This window comes from Monodelphis domestica, chromosome 4 (genome assembly GCF_027887165.1).
Source record: "Monodelphis domestica isolate mMonDom1 chromosome 4, mMonDom1.pri, whole genome shotgun sequence".
NCBI classification, from domain to species: Eukaryota; Metazoa; Chordata; class Mammalia; order Didelphimorphia; family Didelphidae; genus Monodelphis; species Monodelphis domestica.
Window position 1 is genome coordinate 415,084,618 of NC_077230.1, and position 19,326 is coordinate 415,103,943.

Here is a 19,326-nt window from a genome sequence, read left to right on the forward strand (position 1 = left end):
AATTAGAACTCAATGCTTGCTGACCCCAATGTTTTTTGTTCCACAATCTTCTCTCAACAACATCCTATGTAATTTAATATGCCAGTCAGAATATCCTTTTAGATTTATTCATGAAATGCTTACAATAACTACAACAGTAACTTTTGCCCCCAAAAGCTCATAGTCTCAAATCGGTGCAGACCTATAATGCTTTGAAGAACGTGGAAGATGATTACATGGATCACATAACATAACTGGGTAATAATTTATAGTTTAAGGTTCCATGACAGAATCATCCGCCCTGGGCCGGGGGGGAAAAACATGCTCTGTGGACTGTTTCCTGTCACCTCTAATGGACAGTCTTTTGGGGTATTGACTCTATTCATTTACACAGGAATCAGCCCTCCTCCATGTCCAAAGACTCAATACACTTCTGTCCACCAAGTATGATTTATTTTAAATGCAAAAATAACCAAATATATTATAATTCCCTCCAAAGAATGAAGTCACACAGTGCTGCTGGACACAGGTTACACAAAGGGCACACTGACTTATGGGGAGTGATCTCCAAGGGAACAACGCATCAAGGACAGATTAGCAGGAGGCAGAACTCCCAGGGAATGTGCAATCAGGGGCAGATGGACAGCAGCAGAAAATCCAGGGGAGGGGCACACAAGGCAAATCCAGGTACCCCCCCATGCTCCTCAGCTGTGGCACAGCTAATGATTCCAAGCTCAGACCAGTGTTCGAATCATCTGGTCAACGGCATCCAGCTGATACCATATGGGCAACAGAGCCATGAGAAGCCCCTCTTGTTACTCCCCCTCCTCTGGCCCCCATGGAAGAACCCAATGCTTCCATTTCTTGGGAAACCATTGGGGCACAGTGCAGAATAGCACCTCCTCTCTCAAGTTGCCAGCTCTCAGGAAACAGCTGATCTCAGGGCTCCCTCTCCTCTCCACTCAAGGCTGCTGCCACCCCTCCATAGGGCAGGTACCGAGGATAGAAGCCCATCCCCCTGGCAGGGAATCTTGTAGGTCAAGAGAACAGCACTGGAAAGGAGAGCAATCAGGGAAGCCCAGCAGGGACAAAGATGGGAAGCTGTGCCACATGAGGGAAGGATGACTACTGTGCCCTGAGCTCCTCTATCTCATATTCAAAACACTGGGTCAAGCAACAGCCTTTGGGGGTCTCACCAAGCGATTCTCACAGAAGCCACAATTTGATGAATACTAGTTTGAAAGCTAAGACAGAAAACTTGGTCCTCAGGTCTCTTTGGGGGGTGCAGGTGAGGGGATTTGCTTGGGGCAGCACATGCCCCTACAAGCAGCATTTCAGTGGCTATAAAAAGAGAAGGTCCTCTACTTCTTGCATCTTTCAGAGGGAACCCCCTTTGGGTGGGGAGGTTCAGTTCCAGGAGAGTTGCAGGTTTGGTGATAACTGTTAAGTGCTTTCCAGGGAAAATCATCATCTGAAAATGTGAGTCCCAGGAAGGATGCAATCTTGGGGATAACCATTCAGGAACAGGTATTTTCCTGAGGGACTTTTTCTAAGGGAGACCCCTCTAAAGAGAAGGGCCTAGGAGGCAGCTTGTGCTCTCTCTCTGGTGGGATGAGCTGGCCATTAACACTGTTGATGATGGGCTATGAATGGCCATCCAGCAGCCTGCAGGATTTTAAGTAATAGCCTGCAATGAGGTCCGGTCAGGAATTCTGCTCCATGGCCACAGCATTTCTGTCAGGAGATCAGGAAATGCCCCCAAATCTCATGCCAGGCAGGGATGTGCTTAACTCTTTAATACTATGTGCATGGCTAAGGCTGAGCACCCCAAAGTCAGCCTCTTTGCCTGATGGGACCATTGCCTAGCAGTTGGTTCATCATTACTCAGTGGCTGGCATTCAAGGAGAGAAAACACCATCAGTGGTATGGATGACAATACTGTCTTTGGTAAGACACCTGAGACACTTAAAAAAAAATCCAGCTCTCTGAGAGCACCTGGGGAAATCCTATAAAAGTTGTTGCTTCCCTTGCTAGAGACCCATGAGCAGAAGGTGATAACCTTTGGATGCATGTAAATGCTTACCTTACATATAAAGTGTATGAGAGACTGGAAAAGGAAAGAAATTATTTTGCCCCTGAGATAACTAGATTGGACCCAGAGGTTTTATGTTTCACTAAAGAACCGTCTCAGATGAGGCTGATAAAATAGTCAGAAATGAAGACGAGAGCTCCATGAACTTAACTCTAAGATGGCTTCTTCTCTGATCCCCAACTCTTTCTTTAAACAGTAAAATGCTTTTTTTGGGCAGAAGTTAACATCAAAACAGATAAGATATTTAATTGCACATACTTCTGTTTGCAGCCTAGGCACTGCAATGTGATTCAAAATAAAAGATAAAATAAGTTTTCTTCTTTCGGCTTTTGATTAGGGGAGTAAGCCGTTCAAGGAATGGGTAGAGCTGTCTGACTTCCCCAGAGGCCACGTGATTTTACTTAAGATTATTTCTGATGCTTCAAACAGTAGGCAGGTCAAGAATAGCGGAAACCAGCCACCCTCAAGACACAAACCTGGCCCTCTGGTTTCCATTGATCTCCAATCCACATTTCATCAATGATTCTTTGATTCTTCTTTGAAGAGAGCCACCCAATTTTCCAAATACCTATTCCCATTCAAGTCCAAGGTTGATGGAAGATGGGGAAAGAGAAACCAAGAGAACTCCAACTGAAGCATCAGTGAGTGGTATGGGTTGTAGCCTCTTAACCTGGTGTCTAAGGTGGGAGAGTCACCCTAGGACCTGGCCTCCCCTCAGCTATGGAAGGTCCAGCAGTGCATTCTCCTCGAAGAGTTTTTGGGAGAGCTGGTAGACCTGGCCAATGAAGGGCATGGCATCACTGAGCATCTCCACAGCTTCCTCGGGGGTGCCCACATTCATGGTCTCGAGAAAGGCGTTGCGGGAAGGCAGGGTGCAGAAAGCCACGGTGACAGCTTTGCGGATGAGCCAAGGGTGGTAGGTGGCCAGAGCAATGTTGTAGGAGTCTGTGCAGAGGGATGAGGTCTTGGAGTCCTCCTGGCTTGTCCTCAGCCCATCTAGGAACAATTGCAGCCAGTGTAGGGCCCGGTGCAGACGAAGGATGGTTCGGCAGCCAGAATCTGGATGGTCGGCACGCTTCTGGAAGTCCACCAGGTTGTTGCTTATCTCATATTTCACCATGGATTGCAGGCTAAAGTAATTTTCCTTCTGTTCACTGTTGCGGAATTTCTCCATGATCTGGACTTTGGTCAGCACATCCTTGGAGATGAAGGCGAAAACAGCACCAAGGTTGTTCAGAAACCTACATTTTAAGGACCAAACAAAGTGTCACAGGGCTGGGGGACCCTACTAGGGCATCTAGCTCCCTCACTGGGGAATGATTCCATATCCAAGGCTGGTGGGAGGAGAGAGGCCAAAGGGGATTTTCCCTGGGCCAGACTGCTAAAGAAACACATGAATCAGCTAAAGGAAACAGGGAAGGAATGGGTAGCAGCAAAACCAGGTATTCTGGTTCTCAGGAGGAGTGTCACCAACACTAACAACAGGAAATGCATTGGGGGCCTAGGTCATCTAAATTGTACAGTAAAATCAAAACAGCATAACAACCTTGTGGCTGCTTTCCTTTCCCAGTGACTGCAATAGGGTCAGGCATGGTTCTGGTGGCCAAAGAGGACATCACTGGGGGCATTGGGGGAATCCTGTATTAATCGCTGAGCCCCTTGGTCCCAACTATCTCCCTAGGATGCCAGAAGGATCCTCAGTGGTACCTTGGCATGACAGGAGAATTCAGCACTAAGATGGGGTCACTGATGTTTGCCAAATGCTTGGTAGGAACATGAAGCTCTACTCCCTGTATGGGTGGTCTCCTGCTCAGCCACAAGTCCACTCCCTCCATGTGCTAATCAACCCTTCATCCAAGAGTCCTTCCTCCAAAGGTGTATGATGATCAGGGACAGTTTCCTCTTCTCATCTAAGCTGTCTGACACTCACCCTCGCCTGGCCTCCCACATTTTTCTAGTCCCTCCTTATACAAAAGAGAGAATAATTATAATAATAGCTCACATTTACATAATGCTTACTCTGTACCATCTGATCCTCACAACAACCCAAGGGGTAGGTGCTATTATTATCCCATTTTGCAGAAATTGAGATAAATAGATCAAGTGAACTTTTCAGGATCACACAGACAGAGTTAAGTGTCCAAGGCTAGATTTGAACTCCAGTCTTCCTGATGCCAGGCCTGGAGCTCTAAACACCCCTCCCTCCCACCCCAGCATGAGCTCTCCCTGGCATTCTGGCTGTGTACACTCACTTGATAAGTCCTTTCCAGCCAGTCAGATAAGGGTCCATGAGAACCTCCTCCTTTTCGCTGAGGCATTGCTTGAAGTTGACTAGAACAACCTTCAGGTTAAAATCTGTGTCTACGTCAGCCATGATCCGCCACAACCTGAAACACACAGAAGCATCTGGATGATCAGGTTAATCCTGACTGCTTTGGAGGACTAGCTAGAGTGGAGCAACTGATGTCATAAGTTATCTTTCTCCACAGTTGCTGTTACTTACTTCAAGTTACTTCAAAAAGAAAACCTTCCCCATGCAGGGCTCAGAGCTCTAAGAAATGTTGGCAAATTCAGTTCCTTCAAAGCTATCAGCAGCCAGTGACCTGACAAGCCTGAGATGGGAGAGGCTGACCTGGAGGGCAGGCCCTGCCCTGGAATCTCCTATGCGCCTGTGGTTCTTCCGCAGTTTGTGCTGCATCCAAGCCCAACTTCACAGACAGAGTAGGAGAATGAACAGGAATTATTCAGATGAGCCACTAAATTATCTAGTCATTATGCCACCTAGCTGCCCAAGATAATGAGCTCTTTAAAGAAAGAACCAAAGGCAGCTAGGTGGCTCAGTGGATAAAGAACCAGGCCCGGAGTCAGGAGAACCTGGGTTCAAATCTGGCCTCAGACACTTCCAAGCTCTGTGTCCCTAGGCAAGTTACTTAAGTCCAATTGCCTGGCCCTTACTACTCTTGTGCCTTGGAACCAATACTTAGTATCAATTCTAAGATGGAAAGTAAGGGTTAAAAAACTGAAAGACCCATCCATATTTTTGTGTTCCCCTGTGCACCCAGCATAGTCCAGAACACAGAGTTGGTATTCAATATGACCTTGATGACTGCCTGAATGATTAAATTTTAAAATAAAAAAAAGAGGAATGGGAATGGATTTACAAATGGGGATGGGAAAGTAGAGGATCCCAGAGACTTAAAGATGAATGAGTGTGGCATAATGGAGAAGATGATGATTCTAAAAGTTAGGAGATCTAACTTGTGCTCAGTTGTTGACTGCTTCCTCATTCTGGATCTCAGCTCTGCTATATGGAAAATGAGAGGGTTGGACCAATGACCTCTAAGGTCTCTTCCAACTCTGACATTCTATTGTCTACTCTCCCAGCTCTGATGGTTTATCAGTCAATGACAAATTTATTGCTTAAATACCCTCATGCTTTCTCATGACGGAGAATGAAGCCAATAGCAAGCAGGAAATGCTCTGGACTCTAATGTTCTTTGACCCCAAGGTTTGTTATATAATACTGAGAAAAGAAGAAACTAAATGGTTTTGAACAGGTTGAACAGCTGAGGTTACACCTTAGGATAGATGGTTTTGGCTCAGCTTCTGAAAGGTAAAGCGGATGATACATTCACCAGACATCACTCTGACTTTCCTATGATTACTTTCTGCCAAAAACCACTTGTTAAATCTTCAAGGCCAGTGATAAAGAAAGGGGTTGGAGAGGTTATGAGTAAGAGCAAATAAAGAAACACAGGGTCTTAACACTCTTCAAATAGCCTAGCTGTGCAAAAAGGCATGGGACACTCTGCTTAGCTCAAACCAAAGGTTTTGTGGCCCTTAGACAACAGTGGTCCAGGGTTTGATTGCAAGCCTGATGCTGGTCCTCGGCTCACATTCTACTTTATTTAGAGCGTGTTTATTGAACACTAACCACAAGCAAAAATCAATTTCAGAGCAGCAGAGTCTGACTCAGCACAGAGCCAACTGGACCCAACCCCACCCCAATGATACAGCAGTGCTATCCTTACATACCAGGGAGATGAGGAAGGTCAGAAGGGAGAGGAGCCCAGGATCCTATTCCTGGTTCTTCTTTTACTGCTTATAGGTTCTAAAGTCACATCCTTGAAAAAAAACAAAACAAGAATAACAGAATGTCAGGTCTGAAAGAATGCTTAGATATTCTGGGGAATTCATCTTTTGGGGTATCATGGACCCCTTTGCTAGTCAGTCCCATGAAGACTATAGACCCCTTCATGCTGTTTTTAACTGCATAAAATACATAAATTACAGAAGAAACACACATATATTTATGTATAAAATGCATTTATATAAATATATTTATATAATTGTATAACATAATAAGTTTATATTGTATACGTTTATATTATATAGAATTTATATATAAAACATACAACTATATAATATGATTTATATACAATTTGTTTACATAAATAGAGCTTTCAGGATATTAAATATTAAAAGTTGATGGATTCGGATTAATATCTTGTGATCCAGGTGAAGTCCCTCCAGTTCAAAGACATGGGACCCAGAGCGATTAAGGAGTCCACCTCGTCCGATCTCCTCTATTTGACAGATGGGAAAACTGAAGTCGAGGTTCTCCAGCTAGTCAGGCAGGGATTGGAGCCCCAGATGTCCTGGCTTCCCTTACGGCTCCCCTTACCCGTAGCGTTGGGGTCCCTAGGGTGGGGACCCATGACCTTTGACCCCTCCGTCCTCTCCACCCCCACCCCCCAGGGCTCTCGGTCCAGTCAGGGGCCAGGGTCTCCCCCCAGCACCCCTGATACCCGCCTATAGTTCCCCGACCCCCGGCAACCCAGAGGCGACCCAGCGGGGCCGCCTCCTCCCCTTACCTATACCTTTCTCACCTGACGTTTCCTCAGAATGCAGGTTCTTCGGTCATCAATCCCCTCCAATCACTACCAAGATCCGCCTCTAAGGCCCCGGCCCCGCCCCCACTTGATTGACTGGGACGGCGTCTAATGGAGAGCCGAGAGAGAGCATCCGCTCCATGAAGGTGGGCACTGGGCGCAGAGAAGCCATCTTATAGGCTAGAGTTGCGTCTGCGTGGTAGCCTGGGGTCGTTGCCGCTGCTCGCTCTGCGCGCAGGCGCAAAGCTCTAGGACTGGCTGTGGGTACGGAAGCCTGTGCGGCTTGGTCTGTGGAGGACTGAGGTGGGAAGAAGGAAACGTTGGGGTCCTTTCCTGGAAGTGGTGGGGTGGGGAGAAGAGGGTCGGTCGATTTCCCAGGGATCATCCCTCATTGCCTTACTCGCCTCCCCTAGCGGACCCCGGCTCAGGACGAGGAGGGCTGAAGGGTCGGCTTGCCTAAGGCGAGCGGCCATGAGCTCCATACGGACTTGCTCGCTGGTAATGCAGGCGAGTGACGTCACCGTAGGCGAGCAACTGCTCCCAAGGCTTAAATGGTCACTTGCTCGATTTTTGGGATTTTCCAACAAAACCTGCCTTGGATTGGGTCACTGTGTGAGGATACAGGGGAGCTCCGGGAGACGCCATCCTGGGGTCATAGAATTTAGGTCTGGATAGGATTTTAATGTTTCTTTTCTCTTTGGCCTTCCTCCACTTTACAAATGAAGAAGCTGAGGCTTTGACAGATTGTGTAACTTGCTCAAGATCAGCGAGTCAGGGGGTCCGAGCAGGGACTAGAGATTGGTTTGCTGGCTCAGAGAATGACTTGCCTAGAGTCACACAAATAGTAAGTAGCAGAGCCAAGATTTGAACCTGGGTCCCTTGACTCCAAATCCTAGACTCTTTTTATCATGCTATATTGCTTCATGTATGATTTATCAATGCTCATCTAGGAAGTAAGTAGCTTCTGTAGCAGATCATCCTAAACCACATACCCTAGAAGGAGAAAGTAATTCAAAGGGGAGTAAGTTAAAAGAATTTTTTTGGAGGCAGAAAAAGGCCTGACTACTAGTAGTGGTAGTTCTTTCTTGTAGCACTGAACAGTTTACAAAATGCTTCCGTTAATGCAATCATGTAAAGAGTCAGTGTGGGAAGAACAATGGATTTGGAATTAGGTACTCAGAGTTGAAAAGGTCCTTAGAATTCATCTGGTTCAGCTCATGAGACTTGTGCTCTTTTATTTGTTTATCTGTGTGGCTGTAGGTTATTTAACTCCTATGACTCTTAGTTTCACCTTCTGTAAAATGAAGGGGTGTAGAGTAGATGATTTCTAAGGTTCCTTCCAACTAAATTTTTGGAGGTAGATAGGCAGTACAATTTTTATTATCCTTATTTTACAGATGAAGAAATAGGATTTGAACAATTTAGGATCTAGAACTCAGGCCCCCTGACTCAAGTCTAGATTAAAACAGTAATGTTGACATCATCACCATGTTTTCCTAGCATGCTTTCCAGAGACCTCTAGTATACTGTTGTGTTAGTAGGGTAAAGTAAGACTTGTCCCTCCAGAATTTCAGGCTGTTTTGGCAGAGCTAATAACCAGAGCTGAGGAAATCCAGTTTGGGGCTGGGGTGGAGAGTGCCCCTGTCCCAGCACCTATTTCATAGTGATTGTAAAAAGTAACAATCTTCTGATTTGATCCCTTTCCTTTTTAGAAATTAAGATATCCAAACAAATGGTACCTGTATAATCCCTAAAAGTCTGTGCTTTGTTGATTCTGCTCTGTGGAGTCCTGGATCTAACCTGAAGAAGTGCTGAAAACTTTCCCTCTCTTAAGATGCCAGAGATTAAAGTCACTCCCTTGGGTAAGTTAAAAGAAATTAAACTTGATTTTTAAATAAATTTTTCCAAATTAAATTCAAATCAACAAAACATTTATAGTAATGAGCTTAGAATTTGGAATATTCAGGGTTTAGCTCTTCCTTTTGTGCTCAGTTCATATTGAGCATCTTTACATCCCCATTGGCGAGGATGGTATGTGGTAAAGCCATCCAGAGTCCCATTGATGTTTTCCTTTGGTGGACCGGGTCATATGCAGAAGACTCTCTTTCTGAATTATATTTTCCTTTGGCTCATGGTAAAATGAATTCACCTTCCCTCAGAAGAGATATACATGGAGATATATCATGGAAAATTAGTCCCAAAGTATAAAGGGTAGCAAGAGAGAATTCCTTTGGGGGGTTAAATATTTTAGGACAGATTATTCAGAGGAGAGATGGATGATTGAGTGCTGGAAGAGTCAGGGACTTCCCTAACTTCCTGGAAGGAGATAGAACATCTTTCTATCTTGGGTATCAGAGGATTGGCTGGATTATTAAGAAGGTGAGGAGGTCATGTCAGGGCACTAGAATGGGGAGCTATGTTCTTGAACAGAGGAAAAGGAAATTAATGATATCTCCTCTGGTTTGGAGTAGAGGGCTCATGGAGAGTAATGCATGGTTCACTCACTGTTAAGTAGGACCTTACTTTACTTTCTTCTGGGATGAGATGAGAGGGAAGCCTAGGTACTTAGGTCCCATAACATAACCACCAGAGGGTGCTCACCACCAAGTTTCCAGGGATGGATCAGATCATCCATCTGAGTTCAGGGGTAGTTTTGGTGTAGAGCAGAGGCTTCCTACAGTGTTGCTTGTTGAGACACAAGCCTGTAAACAGAAGCTTTGCTACACTGATTCTTTGGTGCTTTGAGGCATTTTAAAAGTTGATACTTAAAGGTATTTGGCCTCTTAAAGGCCCCCCCCCCCCCCCCCACATCACTAACATGGAGTCCTTAGCCTTTGAATAGAAAGATGCTATGCCTATTCTCAGGCCTTTCTCTCAGCTTTCATTGATAAGTAGTTACTCAGTCTTCATTCCTTCTTCTAGTATCTGTTGAGCACTTTCATTGTGCAGAGATCTGGGGAAGCTCCCCACGCAGTCTAGAGGAGAGCCTTGTGGAGCTGACAGTCTGGGGGGAAAATACCAAGAAACACCTTAGCCTTGTGGAGCCCTCTTTGGCCTCTGCTGTGTTGGTGACAGCAGTAGAAAAGGAAGCAAACTGAGTCAGTGTTAGACTGTGATCATTCACTTAGCCAGGGGAGGGGGGAGGGTGAAACCCAAGATCCTTGCCCTGTGACAGTGAGTGAGGTGAAAGGAGCCAGGCCATCCCTTACCTGCTCACTGTCAGGGAGACCAGAAGACAAATTGAAGTTGAGTCTGAGCCTAAGGATGGCATAATCAATGCCATCAATCAGTGCTTTGAGATTAATCAAAACAGTGCTTTGAGATTAATCAATCAGTGCTTTGATATGTATTTTCAGTGAGTGCTGCTCCCTTCCCCCACAATCCTCCTCCTTCTCACAAGGTGATAGTAGTTTATGCAACAGTGTCAGTGGCATAGAATGGGGAAGAGAGTATCACCCTCCTTTTTGGGGGTGTGTGTAATGTTTCATTTTTCTCACTTACATGGAAATACAATTTTTGGCATTTTTTCTAATGTTATGAGTTCCACGTTTTCTCCCTCCCTCCTCTCCTTCCTTCTCCCTGAGACAGTGAATAGTTTGTCATGGGTTGTAAATATGCTGTCATACAGAACATATTTCCATATTCATCTTTTAGTGGAAGAAGACACAATTTTTAAAAACCCAAAGAAAATAAAGCAAAGAATGGTCTGCTTTGACCTGCATTCAGTTTTCATCTGTTCTTTAAGAGAGTACATTTTAGGGGCAGCTAGGTGGTCAGTAGATAGAGAGCCAGGCCTGAAGAAGAGAAGTCCTGGGTTCAAATATGACTAAACATTTCCTGTCTATGTGACTCTGCAAATTATTTAACCCCCATAGCCTAGCCTTTGCTGCTCTTCTGCCTTGGAATTTCAATTTACATATTGATATTCCCTCGAGTACTTCAGCCTTCTCAGGTCCCACAACTCACTCCTCTACACCACCTCAACTACACATTGAGATGACTTTGCCATCACTCACTTAACTCGAGAATTGCTTTATATCTGATCATCACCTCATTATTTATTTATTTATTTTAGGAAAACCTCTTGCATATTAGAATCAGTAATGTATATTGTGCTAGACAGTGAGAGTTAAGTGACTTGCCTAGAGTCACACAGCTGGAAAATGTCTGAGGCCAGATTTGAACCCAGGACCTCCTGTCAGGGCTGGATCTCAATTCATTGAGCTACCTAGCTGCTCCCCCATCATCTTTTTATAATGCCATCTTTCCTTAAACCTTAGGACCTGTACCCCTATTCCTTGTCCTCTTCGTGACCTTCCTTTTATATACATGTCATTTCTTTCCCAGACCATCATCCTTGCTCTGGCTACATTCTCCTTCATTCCCTATCTCAGTGCCTTGGTATACTGTCCTTTTCTCTTGAGTCCCTTGACTCCATGTCCTATCATTGCCAAGTGCTAAGCCCAAATACTCCTGTTCACTCCCTTTGTTCTTATGTTGTTTCTTTCGTGCTAAACAAAGCTAAATAAAATAATTAAGCTACTGACTTGGCCCTCTAGAAAGTTATGTATCTAATCTCTCTCTCAAAAAAAAGTATATATATATGTATATATATATATATATATACTTTTTTTTTTTAACTATGGGTTTGTTTGCTTATGTATGTGTGTTCTATACCTGGTCTGTTCCTCTGACTACACTACTATGTTACTTGGTCTGAGCTGTACCCTCACAAGAGTACTATTTTCTTCCTTCCCACTTGATTTGTTATCTCTCTTGCCTCCTGTCTCGGCCCTGCCAGGTCACTCATTCCTTGCCTTCCTTTCCCACTTCCAATTCTTCCAGCTCTACCTTTCATCTCATGTGTTAGATGAAGGGTGTTAGCGCTTCTTCTTTTCAGCGCAAACCTCTATGTTATGTTCCTTGCCAACTTTGCTAACAAATTGTCTCCACTGATATCCCTGCCCTTGCCATTATCTTCAGTTTCTCCCTGTCTGCTGGCATTATCCCTGCTGCCTACAAGCATACTCATGTCTTTCCATCTTTATAAAACCCTCAGTTGATCCGACCATGTCTCAGGGATGTTGTCTTATATCTCTCCTCCCCTTCATGGCTAAACTCTTTGAGAAAATGAGGTGCTTCCACTTCCTTCTCTTTCACTATTTTCTAAAATCTGCTCTCTTGACTTCCCATCCCTTAATCCAACTGAAGCTCGTCTTTCCACAGATGCTGATGACTGTTTGGATGCCGATAATTGTTTAATCACCGAATCTAATGGCCTTTTCTCAGTCTGATCCTCCTTGTCCCCTACAGTATTTGACCTCATACTTACTCCTGTTTTGGGACTCTGTTGTCTCCTGATTCTTCCCCTTTTGTGTCCAACTCTAAGGTTGCAGAGGTGAAATCGAGAGACCTTGGCCATAGCTGGGACATAGAAGGAAAAAGTGGGCAGTCTAGAATGGCTCTTAGGTTGTGAGCACGAGTGACTGGGAGGATGGGGTTGCCCTTTATAGGAATAGCAAAGGTAGTGGGGTGGGAAGGATTTAAGGGGAAAAATAATGAGTTCTGTTTTGGACATATTGAGTTTAAGGTATCTACAGTTGGAGATAAAAGACTGCAGGTCAGAAGAGAGATTAGGGTTGTATAAGTAGATCTGAGAGTCATCTACAGAGAGATGATGTTCCTTTTCAGTCTTTCTTGGTTTTTCATGTCTTGTCCACTCTAACTGTAGATGTCCCAGGCCTCTGACTCAGGCCCCATTCTCTTTTGACTATTTCAGTTGGTGATCTTGTCGACTCCCAAGGGTTCAAGTATCATATCTGTATAGATGACCTTCAGATCTTTATATCTCAGTCCATACCTCTCATCTGCCCTCTGGTCTTACATCCCCAACTTTCCTTTTGGACATCTCAAACGGAATGCCCTACGGATATCTCAAACTCAGCCTGTCCAGACTCTTCCCTCTTTTGAATTTCCTTATTATTGTTGATGGCCTCCCCATTCTCTCCGTTACCACAGCTCACTTTGGTGTCATGCTCAAGTCCTCCCTCTCACTAATCCCACACAACCAGTTTGTTGCCAAGCTTTGATCTTCTATCTAAATACCATTTCTTGTTTGTATTTCTTTCTCTATATATTTAGCCATGACCTTTTTGGGCCCTTATCTTCTTTTGCCTAAACTTTTCCTGAATTACTATAGTAACCTTCTCTCTGGTCTCTACTCTTGTTTCCAAGGTGCTTTTTTAAGAAAAATTATTTATTTAATTAGATGATTTAGAATAATTTTCCCTGGTTACAAGACTCATGTTCCTTCCCTCCCCATCCCTCAGCCCCCTCCTATAGCCAACATGCAATTCATGTGCCATTGATCAAGACCCATTTCCTTATTATTAATATTTGCACTAGGGTGATCTTTTAGAGTCTGCTTTCCCAGTCATAGCCTTACTGACCCATGTGATCAAGCAGTTGTTTTTCTTCTGTGTTTCTTTTCCCACAGTTCTTCCTCTGGATGTGGATAGTATTTATTCTCATATGTCTGTCCAAATAGTTCTGAATCATTGTATTGCTGCTAGTAGAGAAGTCCATTACATTTGATTTTACCATCTCTGTACAATTTCTCCTGGTTGTGTTCCTTTCACTCTGCATCAATTCCTGGAGGTCCTTCCAGTTCACATGGAATCCCTCCAGTTCATTCATTATTCCTTTGAGCACAATAGTATTCCATCACCAACAGATACCACAGTTTGTTCAGCCATTCTCCAATTGAAGGGCATCCCCTCATTTTCCAATTTTTTTTTGCCACCACAAACTGCGCGGCTATGAATATTCTTATACAAGTCTTTTTCTTTATTTCTTTGGGGTACAAACCCATCCCCTCATTTTCCAATTTTTTGCCACCACAAAGAGCGCAGCTATGAATATTCTTGTACATGCCTTTTTCCTTATTATCTCTTTGGGGTACAAACCCAGCAGTGCTATGGCTGGATCAAAGGGCAGACAGTCTTTTAGTGTCCTTTGGGCATAGTTCCAAATTGCCCTCCAGAATGGTTGGATCAGTTTACAACTCCACCAGCAATGCATTAATGTCCCAATTTTGCCACATCCCTTCCAACATTCATTACTTTTCTTTGCTGTCATGTTAGCCAATCTGCTGGGTGTGAGGTGATACCTCAGAGTTGTTTTGATTTGCATTTCTCTGATTATAAGAGATTTAGAACACTTTTCCATGTGCTAATTAATACTTTTGATTTCTTTATCTGAAAATTGCCTATTCATGTCCCTTGCCCATTTATCAACTGGGGAATGGCTTGATTTTTTTTTACAATTGAGTTAGTTTCTTATAAATTTGAGTGATTAGACCTTTGTCAGAGGTTTTTGTTATAAAGATTGTTTCCCAATTTGTTGCTTCCCTTCTAATTTTTATTGCATTGGTTTTGTTTGTACAAAACCTTTTTAATTTAATGTAATCAAAATTATTTATTTTGCATTTTGTAATTTTTTCTAACTTCCTTGGTCTTAAAATCTTTCCTTTCCCAAAGATCTGACAAGTATACTATTCTGTGTTCACCTAATTTACTTATTGTTTCCTTCTTTATGTTCAAGTTTTTCACCCATTCTGAGTTTATCTTGGTATAGGGTGTGAGATGTTGATCTAGACCTAATCTCTCCCATACTGTTTTCCAATTTTCCCAGCAGCTTTTATCAAATAGTGGGTTTTTGTCCCAAAAGCTGGGATCTTTGGGCTTGTCATGGACTGTCTTACTGAGGTCACTTACCCCAAGTCTATTCCACTGATCCTCCCTTCTGTTTCTTAGCCAGTACTATATGGTTTTGATGATCACTGCTTTATAGTACGGTTTAAGATCTGGTACTGCAAGGCCACCTTCCTTTGCATTTTTTTCATTATTTTCCTTGATATTCTTGATCTTTTGTTCTTCCAAATAAACCTAATTCTGTAAAAAAAGTTTTTTGGTAGTTCAATGGGCATGGCACCAAATAAGTAAATGAGTTTGGGTAGAATTGTCATTTTTATTATGTTAGCTCATCCTACTTATGAGCAGTTAATGTTTTTTTCAATTATTTAGATCTAGTTTTAATTGTGTGGAGAGTGTTTTGTAGTTGTGCTCATATATCGTGTTTGTTCCAAGGTGCTTTTTAAAGTGTAGGTGAAGGGGCAGCTAGGTGGCTCATTGGCTAGAAGCCAGCTCCAGAGATGGGAAATTGTGCGTTGAAATCTGACTCAGACAATTCCTAACTATATGATCCTGGGCAAGTCACTTAACCCCCATTGCCTAACCCTTACTGTTCTTCTGCCTTAGTACCGGTATAGAGTATTGATTCTAAGATGGAAAATAAGGGAAGGGGGGAGAGGGGGAGATATCAGTGGATTGAGAACCAAGTCTAGAGATGGGGCATCCTGGGTTCAAATCTTACCTCAGTTACTTCCTGTGTAATTAACCCTCATTGCCTAGCATAGATCTGACTCTTGTCACCTTTCTCCCTACCCTCCTCATCAGTGGGCTCTAGGAGTTCCCTTTTACCCTCCAGAATTAGCTTTAAAGCCTTTTGTTTGTCTTTTAAAGCCTCTTACACACTGACCCACTTCTTTCTTTTCAGTCTTCTTGTACCTTCTTCCCCTCCCTACATTCTAAGGTCTAGTTATCCAGACCTCTTTGCAGTTTGCCCCACCCTGGAAGGCTCTGCCCCTCATCTGGGGCTCTTTGTTTCTCTGGCTTCCTTGAAGATGTCAGCTCAAATCTTTCCCACTGATCCCTCCCAGTGGCTGAAGTCTGCACCTTTCAGGTGTTGTCCCTTTCATCTATTCTCTAACTTTGTGTATTTGGTTATTTGTATATTGTCTTCCTCATTTGAACATTTTCTCCTTTAGGACAGGAGCTAGTTTTTGCCTCTTTGTATCCTCAGCACTTAGCATAATGCCTAGCCTGCCACTGACTAGATGGAGGTTTCTCAGTCTGTGGTCCAAGGACAAATTGCAGGGGACCTTTAAACATGTATGGGAAGAATACATCTTTATTTTCACGCAAATCTAAATCAAAAATTAGTACTTCCTTCAGGGCTTTACACACATTATTCTGCAAAGGAGTTCATCAGCTTCACTGGATTGTCAGAGGGAGTGACCCAGAAAAGCTGAAGAACCTTAGCCCTAGATGGTGACTGGATTCGCTGTATTGGGGTGACATGGTCTTGATTATATCCAAACACAGAATGTTGCAGAACTTCCTAAAAGAGATTCCTAGTTACCCAAGAATTTAGACTAGCCATTCAAACAGGAAAAAAACAGATGAATTCAGTATCTACAATCTGGCTTCTGACTCGAGACAGTTGGCTAGAGAACCTGCAGAACTGGCCTGCCAGTCCAAAGATCTTGAACAAAGACAAGGATTTTTCATTCAGAACTCTGCCAACCCCCAATAAAATGGGCATCGTAGAACAGAAAAAGAGACTGTGTGGAACTCTTAAGTTTCTTATCTGCCCCTTGCTTTCCTTTTAAATATATAAATTTGGCATGTGACTTTTGAACCTTGCCCTACCTATTGGTGTTTCCTTCTTACCTTTTGTTTTTTTTCTGTACTTTTAAAGATGCTTGAGAAACCCTCCCCACCTTTGGGGAGGGGGCAACTAACTCCTCATCCCACCTGCTCCATCAAAAATCTTGGGGAAAATCCTCCACACCCCCCACCCCCAAACAAAATCTTTGGAGCAAATATACCTCATCAAACAAAACAAAACCCCCCTGACTTTACCTGAAAACTCAGCACCTTGATCACTTCTCTAGATAAGAGGTGGGTTCTCATGTGGAATCTGGGTGGTAATTGCATGGAACACAATAGAACAGCCACTTTGGATGGGCTGTATTTGAACAGGAGGAGGAGAGTGAGCTGGATAACCTTTGGGAAATGGCAGTGTGCTTTTAATGCCCCCTAGATGTCTTCCTGAAATGAAGGCTCATCTTTTTAATATTAATAGTCATCAGGAGAGGCTATATTATGAATATCTATTAGTATCTTATGATCTATGAATATTTATTAAAAATGACAGGTATTAGGGTGATAGGTAAAGAAGTGAGATAGTCATTGACCTCTAGAAACTTACATTCTCTAGGGATGATGTATGTTCACAGAAAAGGAGTGGGGCAGATACAAAATGAATACATGGTCATTTGGAAGGAGGCACTGACAGGGAGTGGGATGGGGGGTCAGAGGGAAAGGACACCAGATGTGTCTGGTCATGTACAAAGGCATGGAAGTGGGAGATAGGTTGTTGTGTATGGGAAACCTCAAGTAGGTCAATATGACTGGAGGGTTGAGTTGGTTTGGGAAAGTAATGTGCCATCAGCTTGGAAGGATAGGGTAGAATTAGATAGTGAGGGATTTTAAGTGCCAAACTCAGGAATATGAATATTGTATTCTGGAGGTAATGGGACAACACTAAAGCATCTTGAGAGGGAGAGTGACATCAGATCTGCCCTATAAGAATACCCATATGTCAGAGGTGTTACTTGTTGACTGACTGAGGAATAGATAGATGAGGACAGAACCTGGAAGCAGGGGGACCAATTAGGAGGCTCCTGTGGTAGACCACAGGTGGAAGTGATGCGGGCTTGGGCTTAGAGTGATAATGATAGGAATCATGAGAAGGAATTGTGATGAAAGAGATTTTTTAGGGAGTAGAATCAGCAAGACTTGGCACTTGATGGAAGGGAGCAAACCAGATGAGTAGAGATTGACTCTCTGAAGGTGCAATAAGATGACTGTCAGAATGGTGGTAGAAATAGGGAAGTTGGGAAGAGTAGTTTTGGAAAATAGATAACAAATCCAATTTTAGACTTGTGGAATCAGAGATGCTGGTGAGACAGGGAAGTGGAGAAATTCAGAAGGAATTTGGAGATAGAGAAATAGGGCTTATTGGGGAGGCAGTGGGAAGAGCTCTGACTTGAGACCAAGGATCCCACCTCTGAAGCTTACTTCTCAGATTATTAGGAGTCATTTATTTCACTTATCTGTGCAGGCCTTGGTCTCCTTATCTGCAAAAGGAGGGATTTGTACTCAGAGCCTCCTCTGAGATCCCTTCCAACTCTCCGTTACTCAGTTCTTACTATCTTATGAGCAGGGTAAGGGCTAGATCTGTAGATCTGGATATTATTTGCATAGAGATGATAGTTGGATAGATGGAGACTGATGAGATCACCAGCCCTTCAGGAACCAAAGGAATGCAACCAGGAAGCACAAGTGCTGCAAATCTCTGAAATGCCTTTGCTGGGCGATAGATCTGAGAAATAAGAGGAGTGGGTCAGGTTACCAAGATAGGATACCACACATGTGGGTGGCTCTTCAGGACTCCAAACCTGAGGGAAAGAGCATCCAACTAGGTCTGTTTCTGACTACCCAAAAGTTAATTGGGGCACAGAGCTAAGTTGGTGCATGAATTGCCCAGTGTAGAAAGATGCTGCTGTTCTTTGAGATCTAGTATCCAAGGAAACCAGAATCAAAAGGAAAGGAATAAAAAGTGAGTGATAAGGAAAATAAGAGGAGAAAAGACTGAACATACTAAAGATTTAAGGAATTCTCAGACCTTGAATGAAAACAGATAAACAGTAGGACAAACAATAACAACAGAAGGAAATATGGCATTCATGCCTATTACAAACAGTTTTAGGCATCTCTGAGTAAGTACTCTAAATAAAGGAAAATGATTCAATGCTTGATGAGAGAGAAGGTCATGTGGAAGTTGAGGAGAACATGATTAGATTAAAAGAGAAATAAGAATTATGAGATGGAATCTGTGTCTTGCACAGCAGAAATAAGAAGCAGAATAGGAAAATCTTGAGTCTGTAATGGTAAGCCTCACCAAGGGAGAACAGTAAATTGGGAATGCAAATACATAGAAGTGAAGGAGAGGAGAGAGGCAAAAAACGAAAACATTAAAAGAAAATATGCTTAGGATGCAAGTAAAATATACAGATTTCAAAGACAAGGTATGTAGAAACAGCCTAAAGATCATGGGTCTCCCAGAAGAACCTGAAAATCCTTCATGTCATAATGAAGGAAATACTAGAAGAGAACAACCCAGAACTTCCGAATATAGAAAATTAAATTCTGATTGAAAGAATTCAGCTGGGGCAGGTTGCGGCTAAGTGGTTTGATGGATTGAAAGCCAGGCCCAGAGATAGGAGATCTTGAGCTCAAATCTGGCTTCAGATACTTCCTAGCTGTTTGACTCTGGGCAAGTCACTTAACCTTCATTGCCTAGCCCTTACCATTCTTCTGCCTTAGAACCAATACACAGTATTGATTCTAAAAAGGAAAGCCAGGGGTTTTTTTTGTTTTTGTTTTTAAAAAAGAG

At 43.2% G+C, this 19,326-nt stretch overlaps 2 protein-coding genes across 7 annotated transcripts in view; one reads left to right on the forward strand and one right to left on the reverse strand.

Annotated features, from left to right (window-relative positions):
- Nucleotides 1–415: 415 nt before the first annotated feature.
- On the reverse strand, nt 416–7,150 carry CPTP (ceramide-1-phosphate transfer protein). Of its 4 annotated transcripts, none has more exons than XM_001364706.4 (4): nt 6,961–7,150; nt 6,107–6,195; nt 4,324–4,458; nt 416–3,312 (listed from the first exon to the last, which is right to left on the reverse strand). In XM_001364706.4, the coding sequence occupies exons 3-4, from the start codon at nt 4,443–4,445 to the stop codon at nt 2,790–2,792; spliced, it is 645 nt and encodes a 214-aa protein (XP_001364743.2). In that variant the 5' UTR covers nt 4,446–4,458; nt 6,107–6,195; nt 6,961–7,150; the 3' UTR covers nt 416–2,789. The 4 variants fall into 4 exon arrangements, with proteins under 4 accessions (XP_001364743.2, XP_007481140.1, XP_016285526.1 ...); XM_007481078.3 differs by having other exon boundaries at nt 6,952–7,150; XM_016430040.2 differs by lacking the exon at nt 6,961–7,150 and adding an exon at nt 6,756–6,889.
- The window catches only part of INTS11 (integrator complex subunit 11), a 39,151-nt gene continuing 26,971 nt past the window's right edge, over nt 7,147–19,326 (forward strand). Inside the window, exons 1-3 of one of the 3 annotated variants that reach the window (XM_016430039.2) lie at nt 7,250–7,266; nt 7,689–7,807; nt 8,676–8,825. In XM_016430039.2, the coding sequence (XP_016285525.1) occupies nt 8,798–8,825 (28 nt within the window). In that variant the 5' untranslated portion in view covers nt 7,250–7,266; nt 7,689–7,807; nt 8,676–8,797. Of the gene's footprint in view, nt 7,267–7,309; nt 7,462–7,688; nt 7,808–8,675; nt 8,826–19,326 lie in introns of those variants that run through there. The other 2 variants (XM_007481075.2, XM_001364637.5) reach the window with 2 other exon arrangements.